This window comes from Cherax quadricarinatus, chromosome 20 (genome assembly GCF_038502225.1).
Source record: "Cherax quadricarinatus isolate ZL_2023a chromosome 20, ASM3850222v1, whole genome shotgun sequence".
Lineage (NCBI taxonomy): Eukaryota > Metazoa > Arthropoda > Malacostraca > Decapoda > Parastacidae > Cherax > Cherax quadricarinatus.
Genome location: NC_091311.1, coordinates 33,448,438 through 33,461,590, shown reverse-complemented (window position 1 = coordinate 33,461,590; position 13,153 = coordinate 33,448,438). Strand labels below are relative to the sequence as shown.

General features: G+C 39.8%; 1 protein-coding gene across 3 annotated transcripts in view; it reads right to left on the bottom strand.

Annotated features, from left to right (window-relative positions):
- Positions 1 to 13,153, bottom strand: part of LOC128701130 (cysteine desulfurase-like) — a 127,690-nt gene that overhangs the window by 64,356 nt on the left and 50,181 nt on the right. For all 3 annotated transcript variants that reach the window (XM_070086916.1, XM_070086918.1, XM_070086917.1), the window contains exon 5: positions 7,564 to 7,680. In XM_070086916.1, the coding sequence (XP_069943017.1) occupies positions 7,564 to 7,680 (117 nt within the window). The remainder of the gene's footprint in view (positions 1 to 7,563; positions 7,681 to 13,153) is intronic.

The window sequence follows — 13,153 nt, the reverse complement described above, 5'->3', positions numbered from 1 at the left end:
TGGTAAATTTAGGCCTAGATATGAGAGAATACATCTGTGTGGTATATATGCACCACATAAAACAAATCCTGCAGCATACACTGCATAATTAGAGAAAAAACTGAGACCGTAATTTTCGATTAAAACAGCGAATTTGCAGTGTTTTTCGTATGTTTTGATTTTGACTGGTTTTAGTACTGAGAATGATTCTGACTGGTTTTAGTACTGAAAATGGCTTGAAACTGAGCTCAAAGTAGCAAAAATGTTTAATTTTTGCTGATGTTCAAGAGTAAACAAATGACCTCACACATCTAATACATGCCAGCTGGTGGGTCTAATATACGTTCACAAATGTTATTATTTATAAATTATTACAATACTGCATAACAGTAATTCTTCTATTTTTTGGTTTGAATAAAAATTCATTATGTGAATAAAAAATCAAAATGGAATTCATTTGTGAAGCCTGAAAATGTAACTAATGAACAGAGGAAATGTTAGTTTAGTGCCAGGAATGCCTGCATTGTTTATTCTGGACTCTATTTTGATATTGGAATATTTTGAACTCTGCATTATATTTGCCAAATTACCAATTTCCAATCACTTTATTTTGTAGTTGAAACAGTTGACTTGGGGATTTCTTGTGCTCAATCGATAGAACAGAAGTAATACTAGTGAAATAGCTAAGAATTTGGTCAACTGGAATAATGTAATTGGCCTAAAATGGGAGTCAAAGTCAGCAAAATCGCCGATGCATAAATATCGCTGACACATCAAAATTCGCGAGAGCATAATTTTGTTAATTTTCCATCAAATTTTGTACTTTTTGTTTTATTACCTTCAGAAAACGATTCTCTACCATTTCATAAGAAAAAATAAAAAAGTTATTTTTTTTGAAAATTCTTGGACACTGGTGCACACTTTGAAATTTGGCCTCCAGACCCTGAAAGGGTTAAAGTAATGAAGTTTTTTAATTAATCCTTTCACTGTCCAGACTCTTGAAATTAATATTGCTCTCAGTGCCTACATTCAAAAAATATATTCTTTATGTTCTGAAATGGTAGGGGAATCTTTTCATGAAGGTAATGACACCAAAAGTACAAAATTTAATGAAAAACTTACAAAATTACACAGGCGCAAAGTCAACAGTCTGGGTGCAATTTATGCATTGGTGATATCGCCCACTGAAACTCCTATTTTAAGCCAATTCCAATGCTCCAATCAACCAAATTCTTAGCTATTTCGCTAATATGTCTTCTGTTCTATCAACCGAGCACAAGAAACTGCCTAATCAACTATCAGAACTATCTTTAAAGTGCACAGAAGTCGGTAATTTGGCCAGTTTTACACAAATAAGTTAAATTTACAAATAGAGTCCACTAAAACAACATTTCCTTTATTCATTAATCATGTCCATAGGCCTCTCCTATACTACACTTGCCTTCCATTTCAAACTCATCATTGCATAAAAGATAAGATTCTGGCCTATTTCTCAGATAATAAAATATAACCAGGAAGGATTGATCATGGCTGATGGCATTCCAATAATTGAATCAGACCTATTAACCCATAAACGGTCCAAACGTATATACAGTGGACCCACGCATAGCGATATTAATCCGTGCAAGAGAGCTCATTGTTATGCGAAATTATCGTTATGCGAATGAATTTTCCCCATAAGAAATAATGGAAATCAAATTAATCCGTGCAAGACACCCCAAAGTATGAAAAAAAAACATTTTTACCACATGAAATATTAATTTTAATACACACAAACTGAAAAAAGCATGCACAATTACATGACACTTACTTTTATTGAAGATCTGGTGATGATTGATGGGATGGGAGGAGGAGAGTGTGTTAGTGTTTAGAAGGGGAATCCTCTTCCATTAAGACTTGAGGTGTCAAGTCCTTTTCTGGGGTTACTTCCCTTCTTCTTTTAATGCCACTAGGACCAGCTTCAGAGTCACTGGAGTTCTGTCACACAACATATCTGTCCATAGTGGCCTGTACCTCTCGTTCCTTTATGACTTCCCTAAAGTGTTTCACAACATTGTCAGTGTAATAGTCACCAGCACGGCTTGCAATAGCTGTGTGAGGGTGATTTTCATCCATAAAGGTTTGCACTTTCAGCCACATTGCACAGATTTCCTTAATCTTTGTAGTAGGCAATTTCTTCAATTTCTCTCTCCCCTCCTTCGAACCAGTTTCCTCAGGTCTGGCCTCTTGCTGTTGAAGTTGATCTATCAGCTCATCAGTGGTTAGTTCTTCATTGTCCTCCTCCACCAACTCTTCCACATCATCCCCACTAACCTCCAACCCCAAGGACTTTCCCAATGCCATAATGGATTCCTCAACTGGCATAGGATTCTCAGGGCTAGCCTCAAACCCTTCAAAATCCCTTTGGTCTACACATTCTGGCCACAGTTTCTTCCAAGCAGAGTTCAAGGTCTTCTTAGTCACTCCCTCCCAAGCCTTACCTATAAGGTTTACACAATTGAGGATATTAAAGTGATCTCTCCAAAAGTCTCTTAGAGTCAGTTGAGTTTCTGAGGTCACTACAAAGCACCTTTCAAACAGAGCTTTTGTGTACAGTTTTTTGAAGTTTGCAATAACCTGCTGGTCCATGGGTTGCAGGAGAGGAGTGGTATTAGGAGGCAAAAACTTCACCTTAATGAATTTCATGTCCCCATAAAGTCGCTCTGCCACGTCTGTAGGATGACCAGGGGCATTGTCTAACACCAGAAGGCACTTAAGTTCTAATTTCTTTTCAGTTAGGTAATCTTTCACATTGGGGGCAAATGCATGGTGTAACCAGTCATAGAAAAAGTCCCTAGTGACCCATGCCTTACTGTTTGCCCTCCACAGCACACACAAATTAGCCTTGAGGACATTCTTTTGCCTGAACGGTCTGGGAGTTTCAGAGTGATACACTAATAAAGGCTTCACTTTGCAATCACCAGTAGCATTGGAACACATCAACAGAGTAAGCCTGTCTTTCATAGGCTTATGTCTTGGGAGTGCCTTTTCCTCCTGAGTAATGTACGTCCTGCTTGGCATTTTCTTCCAAAACAGGCCTGTTTCATCACAATTAAACACTTGTTCAGGTTTCAGTCCTTCACTGTCTATGTACTCCTTGAATTCCTGCACAAATTTTTCAGCTGCTTTGTGGTCCGAACTGGCAGCCTCACCATGCCTTATCACACTATGTATGCCACTACGCCTCTTAAATCTCTCAAACCAACCTTTGCTGGCCTTAAATTCACTCACATCATCACTAGTTGCAGGCATTTTTCTAATTAAATCGTCATGCAACTTCCTAGCCTTTTCACTTATGATCACTTGAGAGATGCTATATCCTGCTATCTTTTTTTCATTTATCCACACCAATAAGAGTCTCTCAACATCTTCCATCACTTGCGATCTCTGTTTCGAAAACACAGTTAAACCTTTGGCAAGAACAGCTTCCTTGATTGCCTTTTTGTTGCCCACAATAGTAGCGATGGTTGATTGGGGTTTACTATACAACCTGGCCAGCTCGGAGACACGCACTCCACTTTCATACTTATCAATGATCTCTTTCTTCATCTCTATAGTAATTCTCACCCTTATTCCTGTAGGGTTGGCACTAGAAGCTTTCTTGGGGCCCATGGTCACTTATTTTGCAGATAAAATCACCAGAAACACTGTAATAATACGAAATGTTCCGATTGTATGCTTGGATGTTACCGCGGAGGCTGGCTGGTAAACAATGCCACCGGCGGAACATGTGAGGCTGGCTAAGGGCGCACATTAGACGCGTCTCGGACGAACAGCGTTGAGCGGGTTTTTTAGCGGTATGCGAGGCAAAATCTTAGCGATAAAATGTAGCGGTATGCGGATTTAACGTTATGTAAGGCCAACGGTATGCGGGGGTCCGCTGTATACATTTTTACCACTACTGCCCCAAATGTATATTTACGTTTTATTTTTCATTCCTTCAAAATTGGCTCGATAGGCCTGCATGTAGACATGAGAGAATGGATGTGTGCACTCAGTGTGCGCAGTATCAAAAAAATCTGGGATGCCTGGGTACCGCATGGTAGGACCAGTTACATTCAGCTCCATCTTGGGTCAACATCATGGAACATCCTCGTGATTCACTCACGCCTCGTCGTATTAGCACTCTATTATTCGAGGAAAGTGATATGGAAGGTTGGTTTAGTGGATGTGACACAGATGTGGCTATTAATAATCAAGGAAATAGTGAAAATATAGACGATAACCCAGATGACCCTCAGCCCATCACCTCTAGGGTGGCCAGTATGGCCACACCTGACCCTAGGCCAAGCACTTCTGGGGTGGCCAGTGTGGCCACACCAGACCCTGGGCCAAGCACTTCTGGGGTGGCCAGTGTGGCCACACAAGACCCTGGGCCAAGCACCTCTAGAGTGGCGAGTGTTACACATAGGCAACTACGCAATAGGAAACTATCATTTTCCCGGTGTTTTAGTGATAGTGACAATGAGATTGATTTTATGCCATTAGAGGATTCGTCTAGTGACAGTGATCATTATTCACCAGTGAAGCGTACTTCCAGGCGTCATTACCTACGTTCAGGCAGTGTGCCATTTGCAGTTGGCGGCAAGGGTCGTGGCAGGTCACGATCCAAAACCCCTGCCACTGATAGTGAAATTGATCATGAAGGTGAATATGCGGGGATGGAGGAAATAGTGGTGGGTGGCATGGTGCCTGGACCACATGGCGCGGTGGGTGGACAGACAAAGGACCGCCCGGCATCCCCTCAACCATGTGCTGCCTCCACTCCTGTCCCCCCTCCTGCTCCCCCATGCCCCATGCCAGAGGTCCACCCTGCACCATGTGACCGAGAGTGGAACTGGACACAAAGTACATTCGTGCCACAGCCTTTTGATTTTGATGCGAGTGGAAGTGGCATCCTGCCAGAATGTCCCATAACGAATGAGTCTATAGAGTTAGATTTTTTCCAGTTATACTTTGACGAGCCTATAATGAACTTGATAGTGACCCAGACGAGCAATTATTACCGCTATATCATGGACAATACACCAGAGGTTGGGGAATCGTCACGGCTGCGCAGATGGAAAAATACAACAGTGGATGAAATGTATTCATTCCTTGCCACTGTCATGTTTATGCTGCATATCTATAAGAACAATATACGTAACTACTGGGCCAGAGACTTATTTATCAGTACTCCTGTCTTCCGTGACCTCCTTCCCTGCAACAGATTCATTCTGTTGCTATGAATGCTGCACTTCTCAGACAGGAATAGGCCCAACAGAAATGACCTTCTATACAAAATCTGGGAAGTGTATCTATATGAAGCAGAAATTCAGTGCCTACTTTTACCCCTTCAAGAACATTGTTGTTGACGAGTCCTTGATTCTGTTCAAGGGACGCTTGTCATTCAAACAATATATACCGAGCAAACATCATCGCTTTGGTATAAAACATTTTGTGTGTGACTGTGAGAGTGGTCTTGTGTTGGATGTGATTGTATATACCAGGAAAAACACACTCGACGATACCAGGCACATGTTGGGCATTTCTGGTGATGTTGTTCAAAAAATGATGGAACCATACCTTGGCAAGGGCCATACATTGTACACAGACAACTGGTATACCAGCCCTATGCTTGCTGATTTCCTACGTGTGAACATTACTGATATATGTGGAACAGTGAGAAGGAATAGAAAACATATGCCAAGGTTCAGTGGAGGCAGTATTGAAGGTGCAGTGCAAGCATTTCATGCCAATGACATCATGGCACTGACGTGGCATGACAAACGGGAAGTGACATTGCTGTCAACCATCCACAGAAATGAGATGGTACAGACAAAGTGAACAGGGAGACCAATGAACATATTGTCAAGCCAGCTGCTGTTGTCAACTATACAAACAATATGCGACTCATTGACAAGTGTGATATGATGATAGGGTTCGTTGACTGTGTGCGTAGGAGTCGCAAGTGGTATATAAAACTGTTTTTTCACCTTGTAGACATTGCAGTGCTCAATGCATTCAATATGTATGAAATAAAGACTGGAAAACGACAACGTTTTGCAGAATTCTCCCCGAATGTCGTAAAACAGATAGCAAAAAAGTATGGTACCACACCTGTACCTGCCCCTCAACAGCGACCTGTCACACCACAACCTGTCCTCCAACCACAACCACAGCCAGTGGGGGAAGTGCCAGACCGAATCATCCCTAACTGTCACTACTTGGTACCAGTACCACCTACTCCAAAGAAGAAGCATTTCCAGAAAAAGTGTTGTGTGTGCTACCACCACAAAACGACCCCAACAGCAGCAGGACACACAATACATTTGTAACCAGTGTGGGGTGGCACTCTGTATGAATCCATGCTTCATGGAGTATCATACAATCGTGGAGTTCTAGAAACACAGGTGGAACATGTAAATACTTGTATATAGTTGTAGATAATAATGTGTGATTCAGCCAGGTGTGCAAAATCACCTGTCTGTGTACATGTGTGTCTGTGACAAAATGATAATAATTTTGTATATATTATTGGTGTATAAGCAACAATTAACATTGAAATCAAAAGAATTAGTGTAAAACATAAGAATCATATGAAAACCAAGAAAAGCAAAGAAAAAAATGGAAAAAATGGTAAATATGCAGTTTCTGCAAGCGGCAGCACTCCATGTTGCTGTCAGGTGGTCGCCAAGTGCCAACCTTGCGGCCTCATATCTCAGTAAGTACTGACCCTAAAAAAAATTTTTTTATCCTATAACACTCAGAAAAATGTGCTCTTTTTTTTCTATATAAAAAAGACAATTTTTTTATTTTTCAAAATATTCGGGGCACTGGGGTAGTGAACGTATATATACGTTTGGACCGTTTACGGGTTAAAAGCCTCAAATACAGACCTGTTGTGTAAGAGGGCCTAATCCGTCCACAGGAAAATCTGCAAAAATCTAATATTTCCACTAATTTAAGCCCAATTTCAAGTGACTTCTGGTCATGAATCCAACCAAAATCATCTCTTATTTCAGTAGTATGTCTTCTGTCAAAAGATATCAAGAAACAGCCAATAAAACCATGTAAACCATCCTGGAAAACTTCAAAGTTGCTATTTTAAACCAAACACAAGGTCAGAGTTGTGCTTTTCCCATCATGAACCACATGGAGCAGGATTTTTTTATACTGTACATACTCACCGCATAGACTCATTCTCTTGTATCTAGGCCAAAATTTACAGCTCACAATTAAGGGAGCTGTGCTCAAAACATATATCTACATGAGTGGCCCTGGCCTCAGTAACATAGATCTATGTGACATCCACTGAAATGGTTAATGAAAGCTTTATTAATCTTAATATTAGGCAGATTTTTAATTTTATTAAAAACCAATCACACCCATTAATACTCATTTTATAATGTGATTCTTGATCATTACCTCACCTCAATTTGAGTTTAGTTTCATTCTCTGCAGAAGTCATTGTAGGCCTTGTGCTGATAACACACAATATGGACATACATCTCAAAAGTAATATTATTATTTTTTTTTAATTTTAACACAGATAACCACTCTTACCTGACAGACAGAAGGTCAACATTTAGATCCTGAACACTGATGGGGATTTTACCAACAGCTTGTGCAGCATCAGTATGAAAGAAAACCTTACGCTCACGACAAAGTGCCCCAATTTCCCTGTAACAAATGTGTTAAATGTCATAAAAATAATTAGCTTACAGTGAAAAGTTAAAGAACTTTCATCTAATATTGCTAAATTCTTAAAAAAATCACTTAATTAAAAAAAAAAAAAAAAAGTCAGCCCAATGGTGAACAGTGGCATTCCTTATTGCACTTACATTCTTTAAATCTCACCCTTTCCCAGCACTTGACTCAACCAATTCTCAGCTCTATAAGTTTGTTGTTTGTTTTGATGTTTAAAGTACAGTACCTCATGAGCCTCATGCACATGAAATGTCGTAATAAAAAAATTTTGTTTTCCTATTTTTCTTTGTAACCACTTGTTGGCTATGCCATTCTCCAATTCTAGATTGGTGTTAATATGTACTAACAGGCCCCATTAACCCTTTGAGGGTCGAGAGGCCCTCTCCCAAACTCGTTCTCAGGGTCGAAAATTTTTTGAAAAAAAAAAAAAAAAAAAAAAAAAAAAAAAAAGTAATAAATTATTTTTTCTTATGAAATGATAGAGAATCATTTTCCAATCATAATGACACCAAAAGTATGAAATCTGATGAAAAACTTATGGAATTATGCTCTCGCAAAGTTAGCGGCCTCAAAGTGGGTGATTTCGCCCACTTTGAGCCCTATTTTCGGCCAATTCCAATGTTGCAGTTGACTAAAATCATAGCTATTTCCCTAGAACTCCATTTCTTCTGTCGATTGAGTACAAGAATCTGCCCATTTACCGATTTCAACTACCCAATAAAGTGGTCAGAAATTGGCAATTTGGGCAATTTCACACAAATTTAAAAAAAGATGCCAATTTTGAAATAGGGTCCAGAATAAACAAGACAGAAATTCGTGGCACTAAAATAACATTTTATCTGTTCATTAGTCATGTCTCTAGGCCCCTCTTACATTACTTACATTTTGAATTTTTATTCTCAGAGAAAATAGAAGGTTTTCTGTCAGTATACTACTACATCATTGTAAAACAGTATAAATTATATCAGCACACTTGTGGAAGTATATAAGACTCACCAGTTGACGTGTATTAGAGATGTGGCTTGATTTGTTTACTCTTGAACATCGGCAAAAAATCGATCATTTCCGCTACTTTGAGCTCAATTTAAAGGTACTTGTCATCGTGAAACCAATCAAAATCACCTCTAATTCTGTAATATATCTTCCATTCTGTCAAATGAGACCAAGGAAATGAGAACACAACCATAAATACCATACGAAAATGCACTAGGAATTCGCTGTTTTAAACCAAAAACACAGTCGAAGTTTTTTTTCCTCATTATGCACAGCGTGCTTCAGGATTTTTTTATACTGCGCACACTGACCACACAGACCCATTCTTTCATATGAAGGCCTGCTAGCTTTCTTCCACTAGATTTGAAGGCGCTAGAATTTAGGTGTACAAGTACGTGACCGACCCTGGCTGCAATGACATACTTGTAAGTGACTGACCCCCAAAGGGTTATGGCTAGTGAATTTGAAAAAGAATGGGTTTATATCTATTACTAATTGCATTCATTTAAGTAGCTAAACTCCTGGCCATGAAAGATTCCTTATAACGTTTGTAAACATACTTGTACCAGGAAAACAGTATAGAAACAGATTCCAAGTCTCCAAAAATCATGGCAGAATACCCAAAATAAAAAGTAAAAGTTAGATACATTAAGATATAACAAACATTAAGGTGAGAGAATATGAATTCATATGTGGCATTATCCTCTACCATCGCCTCCTTTAATGAAGGTAGTTCTTTCTCATGTGTCTTTTGCTCATTTTATTTTTTAAATTTCCGTTTCCCTTTTTCCTGGGTCCAATTTAACATCTATCTACAATGGAACCTTGGTACTTGAACAGCTTTGTACTCGAACAATTCAGTATTCAAATGCTTTGTTCAGTAAACAAATCGCTCGGTAGTCAACTCTTTGCTCAGCACTCGACCAAACAAACACATCCTGCCACCAGAACTTAGCTGTAAACTATTTCATGTTCCTTCGCAGTTTATGGTGTTCTTTTTATATTATTTTTATAAATAAGTCATCATGGAGCCTAAGAGGGTTAGTGATAACAGCCAACCAAAAAGAAAACTGGTTGGGAAAAGTTTGTTCTGTACTCGAACAGATCGGCAATTGAACAGCCTTCTGGAACCAATTAAGTTTGAGTGTCACTGTGCATCAAATTTGTCAGTACTTTTGAGTATTTTGGAAGCTGGTACTATGTCACTTTTTTTTTCCTCCTACAAGCCTCCGGAAAAAAAAAAAAATCTTTGAAGTTTACTGTCATAATTCAAGTTTTTAATCATAACTAGCTGGGTAGTAATATCTGGACCTTCTCAGACTTGTGTATGAGCACTTCACTGTAATGCTGATGCTGACCTAAGACATTGCCTGGAAAATTTTAGCAGATTACACAAGAATCACACTAGAAGCCACTTTGATACCCCCTCCTGTTTGACTGAACATCTACAAAATGTGGAATAACTTATGAGATGAACTGAAAAACTGCAACATACTTACTGAATTTGAATTCAAGCTAAAACAAATATAGTGTATCTAAACAGTGATCACTTTTAACTTGTCATTTAATATAACACTGAACAATCTCTAACTGTAAATCAGTCTTACATTTTAATTTCATAAACTACCAATCAACCTTTTCTAATTTATTATTATACAAGTCTCCCTCAACATTCGCAAGAGTTAGGGGAACAAGAGCCTCGCGAATGTTTGGTACCCCAATATATTGTAGGGAAATATAATACAATACTGCTTCCTTAACCTACTGAACCATGAACAATCATAAAACACATGAAAACATCATAAAATATTGTACTAGTGCCAGACCTTTGGTAAAGGTGAGAAAAACTATAGAATTCAAGAAAGAACTTGTAGCAGAGTACTAAAGTGGAGGAGGAGAGAGAGAGGGGAGAATGTGCCTTCTTCAGTGCTTCAGTGATTCTATGATATGTACAATACTAGAACAGCACGAGTCGATAGAGGCTATAGCGCCAGCCAGCGATAAAGCGTAGCATTAACAATGTAGCAAGTAACTTAAGCGATTAATCGATAGAAAAAGGACAGCACAAACCTAACTCCTCCAATGTTGTTGGAGTTACATAGGGCGACTGACAACACCTGTCTCTAGTCTCTTCGGCCTCTGATGTCGCCTCCACCAGTGGCCCTTATACACCCAACAACAATAACACAGCAACACTCATGACATAATGACATATTTTATTCATTCTAAGAGTATATATCATGTTTCTATGTCATTAATATTGTTTATTATGTCATATTAGATAAATTGTGATAGATAAATAAGTCACCCTGCCTCGGTGGGAGACGGCCGACTTGTTGAAAAAAAAAAAAAAAAATAAGCCTATCCTATCTCCAAACAAACTCTGCCACTGCCACAATTCCAAACATATGCAATGACATATTTGAAATATAATTGGGCAGCTGGGAATTCGCAAATGTTCGAAGCCCGCGAAAGTGGAAAACGCAAATGTTGAGTGAGACCTGTATTTTCAAATTTTTAATACTAATCCTGTAACTTTCATCATCACAATTATTTATAACATCCTGTCAATACCTTGTACCAGATCCATAAGCATAAAACTCCACAAAACTATGCAGTCATTTAGTGTTAAGTATAGTCTGAATCTCAGTCTAAGTTTGCTTGAAATGCTTTGCATACTATGTATTGGCTTTAAACTTAGTGTACCATGAGCTCCAATTAAGTTGTAATAAACAACTGTCAGTGAATAAACAGAAGGGAGGACATGGGGCTTGAACCCCAGTCTGTAAATTGACAATCTGACGCTCTGCCATCTTGACTGCCTGGGCTTCTAACAGGAAGGATCCAGAACATACTTACTGTATTATATTCTATCAGGGGCATCAACTGTAACCCAACTGAGCTACTGGGCTGAAGGAAAGAGTTCACTTGGGTTTTAGCTGGTGCCTCTGCTGGAATATAATACAGTAAATATTAGTTTGAGATCCTTCCTGTTAGAAGCCCGGGTAGCCGAGTTGGTAGAGTGTCAGACTGTCAATTTACAAACCATGGTTCGAGAAGGAGTTCCATTAGGTTACAGTTTGTGCCTTTGACAGAATATAATACAGTAAGTACAATGGACCCTCGGATATCGGCCAACTAGGTCATCAGCCAGTTTTTCAGCTCTCAATGATTGGCCGTTATTTCGGAGATCAGCCATTTCGGACATGTCTGTCCACCGGCTGGGGCCACTTGCTCATCAGTCTGGCTGTGTCTCTCGGTGTGTAAGGAAACTTCTGCTCATACATCCAAACATATTGCTGGTTTTCCATTGTTTTTTGTGTTTTTTTGCAGTGCAACTGCAAAATAAGTAACCATGGCTCCAAAAAAACTTCCTAGTAAAGTTCCTGTGGTAAACATGACTTAAGAAATCGTAATGACACGATTGCAAATAAACCATACCCCCGGCCGGGATTGAACCCGCGGTCATAGAGTCTCAAAACTCCAGCCCGTCGCGCTAGCCACTAGACCAGCTAGCCACAATAAGATTCATCCAACTAGGTATATTTCTACACCATAGGAAAGTTAGCACAGGCACCTCTGTGACCACAAATGCAAGTTTTTACAGACGAATCTCCAGCTAGCGTGGCCGTGACGAACTCTAGCTCAAGTCCCTTCACTGCCGTCAACATGACTTAAGAAATCGTAATGACACGATTGCAAATAAACCATACCCCCGGCCGGGATTGAACCCGCGGTCATAGAGTCTCAAAACTCCAGCCCGTCGCGCTAGCCACTAGACCAGCTAGCCACAATAAGATTCATCCAACTAGGTATATTTCTACACCATAGGAAAGTTAGCACAGGCACCTCTGTGACCACAAATGCAAGTATGGTTTATTTGCAATCGTGTCATTACGATTTCTTAAGTCATGTTGACGGCAGTGAAGGGACTTGAGCTAGAGTTCGTCACGGCCACGCTAGCTGGAGATTCGTCTGTAAAAACTTGCATTTGTGGTCACAGAGGTGCCTGTGCTAACTTTCCTATGGTGTAGAAATATACCTAGTTGGATGAATCTTATTGTGGCTAGCTGGTCTAGTGGCTAGCGCGACGGGCTGGAGTTTTGAGACTCTATGACCGCGGGTTCAATCCCGGCCGGGGGTATGGTTTATTTGCAATCGTGTCATTACGATTTCTTAAGTCATGTTGACGGCAGTGAAGGGACTTGAGCTAGAGTTCGTCACGGCCACGCTAGCTGGAGATTCGTCTGTAAAAACTTGCATTTGTGGTCACAGAGGTGCCTGTGCTAACTTTCCTATGGTGTAGAAATATACCTAGTTGGATGAATCTTATTGTGGCTAGCTGGTCTAGTGGCTAGCGCGACGGGCTGGAGTTTTGAGACTCTATGACCGCGGGTTCAATCCCGGCCGGGGGTATGGTTTATTTGCAATCGTGTCATTACGATTTCTTAAG